At 37.2% G+C, this 10,666-nt stretch overlaps 1 protein-coding gene across 1 annotated transcript; it reads right to left on the reverse strand.

Moving 5' to 3' along the window:
- Nucleotides 1-2,041: 2,041 nt before the first annotated feature.
- On the reverse strand, nt 2,042-7,491 carry LOC107714959 (homeobox protein Hox-C1a-like). Its single transcript, XM_016520957.1, has 2 exons — nt 6,822-7,491; nt 2,042-2,395 (listed from the first exon to the last, which is right to left on the reverse strand). Exons 1-2 carry the CDS (start codon nt 7,366-7,368, stop codon nt 2,052-2,054), a joined length of 891 nt encoding a protein of 296 aa, XP_016376443.1. The 5' UTR covers nt 7,369-7,491; the 3' UTR covers nt 2,042-2,051.
- Between the last annotated feature and the right edge of the window lie 3,175 nt (nt 7,492-10,666).

A 10,666-nucleotide genomic window follows, 5' to 3' on the forward strand; every position in this document is an offset into this window, starting at 1 on the left:
GCTTCGTGCATATTGCTAATATGGCGAGATGATATGTTTTTAATAGGCCTGCAGTCATAGAAATACCTCCAAAAATAAGTCCTCTCGAGGAACATTTATTTCAATTAATTTTATTCGCCTTTATATTGTTTGTTTGATTAACGCATCTCGATTTTAAGGCTGCTGGAACATTTGAAGGACATTTAATATAATTTAACAAGACTAATTTTCACGGTTCAGATCATTTTTCTCTTCACGAGACTGTAGTGCTTGTGTTAGAGAATTTGCTTGTTTTGATATAAGGGGGTAAGATATGCAAAACCCTTTAAATCAAAATAATATTTAACGCAGAACAAAAATGGAATTTTCGTGCAGCGAAAAACATCTCATTTAAGGAATAGTACTATTGTTTTGTAGATTAATATTGTGAAGAATCTAACGTGGCCTTTTTATTTTACTGTGCATTATATTAATAATGAAAACAATAAATGGGTGAAATGGAAAAAGATGGCTTTCATTCAAATGCTGTAATTATTCAACCCATCAAGTCAAATCAGTTAAAAGTCAATCAACTTAAATCCACATCACATCGATAAATCGATTGTTTAGAAATGTCGATAATCCCCTCTCTCGTTCCAGATAATTCCAGCAATTATTTCTGTCCATGTCCATCGAATAGCACAGGGACAAAGAGGCGAGATTTAGGATTACGCAGGGCAAATATCTCCATATGTATCTCCAAAGCATTTTAGAGTTAAATTACTTTGATAAAGTATGCCATCTGAATAAAATACACTCCGAATCTATAGCCTATGCAATCAAAATGTAAACGTGTTTACGCCAAAAAAGAATCACAAAAACCTCACTTCATTCCTCCACCGTATTTCTGGCTCTCAGTGCACTGCTTTGATGCTATCAAAATGAGGAGTTGGTATCAGAAGGTTCAACCCGTGGCACTCGATTTAACCTCTTCCAGCAATAAATTGGTGAAAATACACGGCTAAGTGGAGGCACTTTGTACGTTGACAGCTTTTCGCCATTATTTAGAAAGACGAGAATCACCGATCATCGTGCGGCGCTCTTTATTTGCAGATAAAAGCACAAGCAGCATGAATATGACAGACACCAGTATGTCTGCGAAACAGCAGCGAACCTGTTGAGTGTTTCTAAATGTGTGCAGCCTGACGTCTAAATATTAGATGTGCATTTTTAGATTTTTAACAAACTACATCTGTTCGCGTATACATGCACGTTATAAGAATGTTTTAGTCCACGCATATTTAAAAAAAAATAGTAGGCTAATGTAATAAAAATGCTTTTGCTCAGATATTCAGTTCGCTGCTTATAAAATGTAAAATAAAGACATTATTATTTAGAGATGCTTTGACGAATACAACCAGTTTACACGATTTTGTTTTAGAGCCAGGAATAATAATCAGATGAGACCAGTGTCAGAAATTATTGCTATTTTTTTATTAATAAGCGATAATTGCCCCCTGGGCATTTTTACTTTTGTGAGGGCATTTTCTGTGTGTCATAAATAAAACATGCTGTATGCTGTACATTTTAGTCAAATATTTAAACTCATAACTAGATATGCCTGTGATGTAACGGCATAAAATATAGGTAGTTTAGATTATATAAATATTTGGGGCATTTTTGTCACTTGTCGTGGCACTTTTGCCCTAAACCCTGGTTAATTTTTGGACCCTGATGAGATCTATTAATATTAACGATTCATTTTCTGATCTTTAATAACAGAAGCAGATTCAGAATGACAAAAATATATATATAGCATATAAACAATTATAACATTTTAAAGTAAGAAATACCTATAAAGTGCATTTTAATTAAATCAAGATTTCTCCGCTTGCCTCAACAGGTGTGTAAACTCAATATTTTACTATAGCGAGTTACTGCTTTATTTTCTTAAACAGTTGGATCGACAAATAAATATTTATGTTTGGTGGCATACTTCATTTTTGGGTGTGTAAATATATTTTAATCGTTCACTCTCTCGTTATAACGCATTCACGTGAGCGTTCAGATTTTAGTGTAGCCGTCCCACAATCTTACCCTACCAGAAATGATCTTTTGTCAGGAGATGAACAAGTGTCAGTTTTTTTCGAGTCCTCATCACACCCAGAAATCAGCATTAGTCCTGGAAATAGGCCTTCCCGCAGCATTTTCTTCTGTTTCATGCGCCTGTTTAGAAACCAGATCTTCACTTGTGTTTCGCTCAGCTGGAGACTGTTTGCGATCTCTGTCCGTCTAGCTCGAGTCAGATATTTGTCGAAATGAAACTCCTTTTCCAGTTCTGTGAGTTGTCTGGTTGTAAAATTTGTTCGTGCTGCTCCACTCGAGGGGTCCTCCTCAGGATCTCGTCCGTGGTCCGTCTTCAGCAGATATATCTGAGCTGTGAAGGCAATGCAATAAATATTAGTAAAACATAAGCTTTATATTTTTAACAAGCAAGCGAATAAAGATTCACTGTAAAATGCAGTGCTTGACATCTTTGCATGCTATTTTACATTTGTACAGCTTAACAAAAAATGTATGATATTTTAAAACAGAATGACAGTGTTTGATCAAAAATGTGAATTTTTATAATCTTAGATCGAATCAAATGTCAGCTTTTAAAACTGTTGAAAAACACGTTAAAGAAAACACGTCCGTTTTTATTTCACTGTTAATATATTCAATTACACAATCGCTAAATATGCATATAAACTATTATTGGCATTTATTAATGATGCTCTTTATTTTAAGCCGCGCAACTGGAAATCAAATTATCTACTCTTATGTACAAAACGGCACGTTATCAATGTACAATTTGTGTATATAAAATAAAATACTATTAAAATCTTATTGTGCCAATATAATATTTTAATATTAAATAATTATGTTAAAAGACCTCTATAAAAACGTAGATAGAATGCAGTATCAAAGGCTATGTTCGACTGATTAAAAGTGAGTTTAACAGTGATATTTAAATCAGTATGATTACTAAATATGCCTTTGCATTCAGTTTAAGGTATTTGTACTGTTTTGTAAGAGAAAGTAAAGTGCAATCAATGTTGATGAGTTTGTTTAGATATATTCAAAATATATACAGACTTAGCAAGCACAACTTTTAGAAATTGTAATCACATTTTGATTGAACATTTTTGTTTTTAATAGCAGAAATTGTATTTGCTGGGTTTCCAGGATGGTCACTCATTCTGCTGAAAGTATGTTTAATAGTGAATGAGTGTGATTGCATGACCTTCACCTGAATGCAGAGATCCTGTCTGTATGAGCTAAATAGAGGACTGTCTGTCTGTTTGCTCCTCACAGACGACTGCAGGACAGGGGCCAGACGTACTGTCCATCACGGCATGCCATAAAAATCTGCTAAAGATGCTGCTTTGCAGTTTGGTGCTACATGACTACTTTGCCCAACCTAGTATGCCCTGCAAATTAATTGAAAACCAAGTGCATCCAAATCTGCCTTTCTTTGTTAATTTAGAATAGCATTAAATCTGCAGTTTAACCGAGCTAGTCAACTAACCGCTGTTTTAATGGAAATCAAGCTCATGTTTTGTTGTTTGCTTGTGGTGTTTGCTTTTGGAAGCACACAGGAAGTTGCACATTCCTTTACAGCACACACACAGGGGTCAGGCGGGAAAATCCCCTGGAGTGACAGAGACGCATTGAGCCCTCACATACTGCTACAGTCACAAGTGTCTCTCTAACCTCTGTGCCATCTGCACACCATGTGTATGAGTGTGTTTGTAGTCATGTCATTGCAGTCAAGGACCTACAGTTTGAACAGACGGAGGACATACAAAGACAGAAGACAAATAACTGCAGTGTTTTGGATGCAATAATAAAAAAAAGCCCTAATATCTGGCTAAAAGACTTGCTTTTGTTATTGCAACCAAAACATTGTGCATTTATTTGCTTGTATTTTCTTGCATGAAGTCAATTGAAACGCTTTCCAAAAACCTGAATAAATGTGTCACTAATAGCAAGCCCTCACCCTTTCTCTTCAGGCTCAGAGCACAAACAGTTGATTATACAGTTGATTTCGAGAGCGATCGTTATCTCGCTCTCGCCATGCAAATGAAAGTAAACCGAGAGATGAAAAAAGCAATTGTAGGGTCACCGCTAATATTCACAAGGGACGTTCTAACAAACAGTGCATTAACTGACAAATATTAAGTAATTAAGCAATTTCCTTAGGAAATAAAAAAGTGAGCATGAAAACACTGATGAATGAGTTTCTGGATAATAGAATTGGCAGTTGCCAGAAGGCATAAAGGAATCAAATGTAACATTTGAGGAATGACTTGCAAACTTGGAAATGGCCAGCCAGCCAGAGGGATGACGTGGCCCACTAAGCCTAAAAGAGAGCAGGGGAATGGGGGGTGGGGGATCGATACAGATTGCCTCGGTCATCTGGGCATCCAGCCCACAGTAATTCAGGTGCTGTCAGGGTATAATTGAAGAATGACGCACGGGGACTATGTGCACTGTACTGGGGGATCCAGTCAGACACTCTGTATAAGCTTTTATTCATGTTGAGTATAGAAAACATTTTGATGTTGCCCAGTAAGAACAATAACCCTCACAATGCATGGAATCTTTCACTTAAAGGGATAGTTCACCTAAAAATGAAAACACTGCCATCATTTACTCTCCCTTGTGGCATTCCAGAACTGTACGACTTTCTTTCTTCTGTGGAAAAATTTTGAAAAATATCTCAATGAGTTCCAGTGTTGTGCAAAAAAATTAAAGCCACTCAGGTATGGATGACCAAAATTTCATTTTTGGGTGAACTGCCCCTTTAATACTGTTAACAATTTTTTATTTTCTTTTTTTGCATTACGTCATAATGAACTTAAGTAACAGAGCAGACAATAAACATTCACCCTACCATTTAACATTTGACTTTGGCTGCTGTGTTGATGTGAGTATTATCTTAAGCACTTGTTGACAGACCTCTCATATATCATCATACAACGCTTTCTCCATAAGGCTTGTGATAAATCCAAAGACATTAACCACAGAGGGAAGGTCACAACTTATAAAGATACTCCTCTTTAAACGGAAAGTTGACCCAAAAATGAAATCGTCATTTACTCACTCTCATGTCGTTCCAAACTGTATGCATACAAATAAAGGTCGATGGAAATCCAAAGTTGTTTGGACCCCAACTTTCTTCCAAATATGTACTGTACCTGATGACAAGCAATGCCTCTTTCTTGTGTCTCTAGGTGAATGTGGGTGGATACGCAGGAGAAAAACAAACAGCAGAAGCTACAGTAAACAAATGGTAAACTCTTGGCCTTGCCACCATTCAAGCTTTTGGGATTTGATATAGCAGGCCTCTCCATTCTGATTCCTGACCACAGCTGCTGTTCATACGCTGGGCGATATAGCCCGAAATGACCTTTTCGCTGACATATTTGCCTGTGAGTTATTTTAGATCATCAGTGTGGCCTGGCCAGACATTCTTCTCCTTGACAGTCTGGAAACCATATGAATGCTGTATTACTGATTTGTAGGAAATGACAAATCAAACAGGGCTCTTCTTGGTTTTACCATCAACCTATTACATATATTGTGATTTATTGAGGGGGACGAGCGATTCACAATTTAACGCAAAGCTCTCACAACAAACATGAAATACTTTGTTATAATACAGGTCAAATGTCATTGAGCGTGACATTTTATGAGCACATGTCAAGTAACTCACATTTGAACTGCATTAAACGCAGACCTATCCGATCATTATTCCAGTTAAGGATTACGCTGAGATTCTGACAGACATTTTCCGACATTCAATATAGAAAATTAATTGCAACATATAAACATTGGTCTCTATTAAGATTTAGGGCTCTGTCGAGGAAAAGTGTTCCTCTGAAGTTTATTTGGCTCTGAATGGAGAGCTAGGGGGTGCTGGACTCCTTTAAATATGGCCTGGGCTGCTTCTTGTCGATGAGAGGATTTTTAAGGGGAAGAACATTCAGAATAGAATGGAATGTGGTATTTATAAAAATGGAGGAATTTTGCCTGGCATGTTGTTGCCGACCCATTTAAGCACCAGAGCAGATCTTATATATTACACTCTCCTTAAAATTTTAAAGGTTTTCAGCAGGCAGGCAGCCTGATTTGTGAGGCAAATATTCCCTGGCCCTGACACGTGCCATATCTGCACAGGATGGAATCAGTTTCATAATCAGCTTAAAACTTTTGCTACTTTTGTGAGGTATGCATGCATATATATATATATATATATATATATATGTACACACACACACACGTATATATATATATATATATATATATATAGCATATAACATTACATTTTTCATGCACATTAAGGTTTTTAGGTTATAATATTTACTAAACCCTAACTGTTTATTCAAACCTGTTGATATGGGTAAATTTAAAATAAAACATTATTTGGCTGATATAATGAGTCAGATAATGCATAACACTTAAAATGTTCTCACAATTTATTATGTTTCACTGTATTTGTTAGTACATTTAAAAAAAAAAAATGGCCTTTGCAAGTACAGCCAAACATGTACACACATAGCTCCACCTCCAATGATTAATTTCTACTTGCAGAAAAGTTCTTGTCCTACCCAGTATACACTACTCTCAGCCAGAGAAAATAAAAAAAACGAGTTTGTTATAAAACACACTTAGCATTATATTTTAAATCAAGCCACTAGGATTTTTAGAGTTGAAAAGGCAGAGATGTTGGCCAAAGTACAGTCGGTCAATGCATCATTTAGCTGTAAGCGTGCGCCGCAGAAAAGTTAATCAAACTAGAAAACTAGTCAACTTACCTGTATGGGACTGATTTCTCCTCACTCTCATCCATTCGAATGTCTTTCCGCATTGCAATGTCTCATTGAACGTTTTTAGTGCCTCGTGTCTGGTATTATTGTCCTCAACTGCAGGGTGAAGCACTGGGCCGTCGCATGTGTGCACATCGAGGTGTGTGTTGTTGACAGGGCCGAGTTCACAATGCGCGCAGGAGAAAGTTCTTAAAGTGTCTGAGGAGGGACCCTGCTCACGACAGCTTTGGAAGGAGGGGACTTGGGGTCGGATGGGGTGCATTGGTCTATAGAAATCTTGATTATGGGGGAAGGGGGGTCTGGTCGAGTTAGCACGGCCAGGGTCCTCACAGGGCTTTGAACATGCGCCTGTGGCCGTGGCACTGAGATTCGTTAAATGATACCGAAGAAAATCCGCCTCGGTGTTGACATGTCCCTCCTCTCTGCCTGGGAAGTCAGTAGCTCCGTGGTCCTGATGCAGACGCATTACTCCAGTAGCATGATAGCCCTTGATGAACAGTGACGTTGTGTCCCTGAACCCTTGATAAGAATTCATGACCGCATCTCATATATTCCAGATTTTCATCCGAGGATGGACGCGACAGAAACTCCATCCACAGACGCCACACATAGCGCGCAAAAGGACAGAGGCACCGATCTAGACAGGGACATGCCTTGTAGAAACATTCGATCGGTGATGGATGGGGATGACGTGCCCTCTAACTCTTGGCCAATAGCCGGACATCTCTTTCATCTGAGTGAGCGTTAATTTACCAAAGCAAGCAAGTTTGAATGACTTATTTGACCTGCTAATAAGGTCTCGTGGAGTGTGTGTGCCCGCGCGTGTGCGGAGGGGGGTGGGGTCAACATCAGTACTTCATTTCATAATGGATAATGTTGAATTGTATTAAAGCGCACTTCATTTTGCTGAGAATTTTGCACAAATGTCAAGGCATTTGTGACATTTAGAATATAAATAAACGGGTTGTTTCAGATCCAGACAATAATTCCTGTTCTCCAGATAATGTTATTTTAATTTACTCAACTGATAGGCCGTGCATTGTGTTTTAATTTTAAGTTTCAATACAAATTTGGCGGAATATTGTGTGTGTGTGTTTTCAGAAGGCCCAGTCCATCCATATCTGCGTTTCAAATTAGCACTTACAGAAAATCAATGCCGTTTTTAGTCAGTATAGCTGTTTTAGCTTATAACCGAAATGCATAAAGCTTAGGGAATAAGGTCTTAAGCCATTGTCAATAGTTGTTAATAAGAAAGGCATGGATTTTGTGGTTCACGCTTTTTAAATAAAACGTGTCGTTTGTTGCTCATTGAAACTTTAAAAAGAAACTTAGAAATGTGCACGTAGCTCTCAGGCCTTTACTCATCCCGGTAAACCACGTTAACACTTGCATTCCTTTCTTGAGCTCTTTTCGACCATCTTCTTTCATATTCCGATTTTTTTTATCAAACTCAAAGATATCTCCTACATTCCTCGGAAAACTGAAACTCTTGTTTTGAATTCTAGACCATACGGAATTTAACATAACAGCTGAAATGATGTTAAAATGGAATTATCAGGTCATTGTATGAGATCTCCGAGTGATTATGTGTGCTCTAAACAGCTGTCGGTGCAGGTCATTCGTCGGTCAAATGATAATTAGCAGCTGCCTCCCCTGCAATAATGAACCGCTTTATACAAAAAAGTATTTAATTTTTTAGGTTAACTTTGATTTATTCTTCCTAAACAAATGGCAAGCCAAACTGACAAGATTATTAAATAATTGAATTCGTTGAATAGTTGTTTCATAAAATAATAATAATAAATTAAAGGCTAATGCAAAGTCAAAGTTTTATTAAGATAAGCCTATAACCGTTGCGTCGTTTTATGCTAAACTTTATTATAGACATGCTGGTTTTTATATACTGCATAAAAGAAAAAAAACTTTTTCCAATACTTTATTATTTCATTAACATTCTCGTAATTTGAAATAAATGCCTGAAATAAAACAATAATAAAATAATCACAGGAGTAGTATGTACAGACGTATAGGAAGTTTTTGACCAGCCTCTTTTACTTTCGACGAGAAATAACACAGATCCTAACTATTACACCGTATTAGCTACAGCGTACTTTTCTTTCTCTCTCTCCTTTTTTCTTTCTTTGTTAAAATAAGATTTACATGTTTGTAACGTCATGTGCAATAATCGAATCAGCCTATTAAACTTGAAGTGACATATGGAATATGATGATTAATGCTCCATTATTCTTTTTTTCAGTTAACCTTAAATGTGCATCATATGGTAACATCTTAATTTAAGTCAAATTTTTAAGAAATAGCTCCTTAATGTACCAAGTGTGCATGTGCACTTTTAAAACCCTAGTGTGTTAATTTGAACTGTTTGCAAAGTATGACAAGAATTTATATAATATTTTACATGCACATTCCATAATATTTTACAGATGACATTCCAAAAAGTTTGACCAAAGTCATAGAGCATTAGACAGAGATCACCAGAGATATGACCTTTAGAGGTTATCAGGAGTACAACACTCTCAAATCTATTTAGCCGTAGCATATGTGGTCTTTAAGGTCTCTCCTTCCAGTAGCTCTTATTGGTTCAAAAGATTTCAACATTGGTCAAAGTCAGAAAATAGAAATACTTAAACATGTGCAGAAACAACAGTCTCAGCTATAAGTTCATTTACATTTATGCTTTTGGGATACAAAATGTATGCACTGAAGCCATTATGGGAATCCAGGAATTGGACTCAATTTGGTGTTGCTAATGCCATATTGAGGTGACTATGATCGTTTTAGTTGGATTTTAAAATGTGATTTAGTAATGAAATGGAAAATGTTAATTAGGAAAGCAGATCACAAAATAACAAAATGATAATAGACCTAATAGTTATGATATTGTTAGCATTTAAACTATCAATGCAAATGCATTTGAACTACTTCACAGGACAGAAGGAGAGATTTCTGCTTATATGACCAATAAAGAGTTTTACTAGGGCTCTGCAGTGATTAAAAAACAATCTCAAATAATCAACAATGTATAACTGTGCACTCGTAACCCCAGAGATCTGGTCCCAGCTGGAAGAATAAATGGAATTCTACGGGCAGCAATGCACTGAATGACGGAGTGCAATATATCCCTTCCCTCTGTACATTTGCATGGTACACTTATCCATCTTCATGTCAGCTGTGGGGTTACCCAGGGTTCACGCGCTAGCTTGTTTCTCTCCTCTCCGCTCAATAAATAAATCTCTGCTGCTTTCTGTTTACGGGCTGAATATAAATTTGTTTGCAGTCGATCGCGGGCCTGTGTGAAGGCATTAGAAATTGTATTTCTGTAATGGGTTTCAGCATGAGGAGGTGGGGGGTTTGGGGGGTGTGAGGCAGGAGTTGCAGAAGTGTTTGACTGCAGGCTAGGAAAGAAGAAAAAAAACCAGGTGTGTGCACTGCTCCACCTCAATAAGATTATACACACTTTTTATAGTCCAGATAAGATAAATATGCTCGAGGCTGAATTTACAATGGATTTAAACTGAATTTTAATGTTATTTACTCTCATTTTATAGAGATCAAATATTAAGGGTTTATTCGTTTCTCCTCATGCCATATGTTTGATTAGTACAAATCGTGAGGGGAAGCGGTGTTCTACATGCCTCCATGTGTTTTCTACAGACGTTTGACCTCAGTTGAAAAGCTCCGGGTAAACAAGTCATCGCAAGCGTCCCCCCTTCAGTTCCAAACAGCTTGTGTCCCATCAGTACGCGTGTTTTGCCAGGACGGATGACAGGAAAACAGTCTCAGCTTGTGTTCATAATAAGGTGAGGGAACATTCA

Source organism: Sinocyclocheilus rhinocerous, unplaced genomic scaffold, assembly GCF_001515625.1.
Source record: "Sinocyclocheilus rhinocerous isolate Xijiao unplaced genomic scaffold, SAMN03320098_v1.1 scaffold28, whole genome shotgun sequence".
NCBI classification, from domain to species: domain Eukaryota; kingdom Metazoa; phylum Chordata; class Actinopteri; order Cypriniformes; family Cyprinidae; genus Sinocyclocheilus; species Sinocyclocheilus rhinocerous.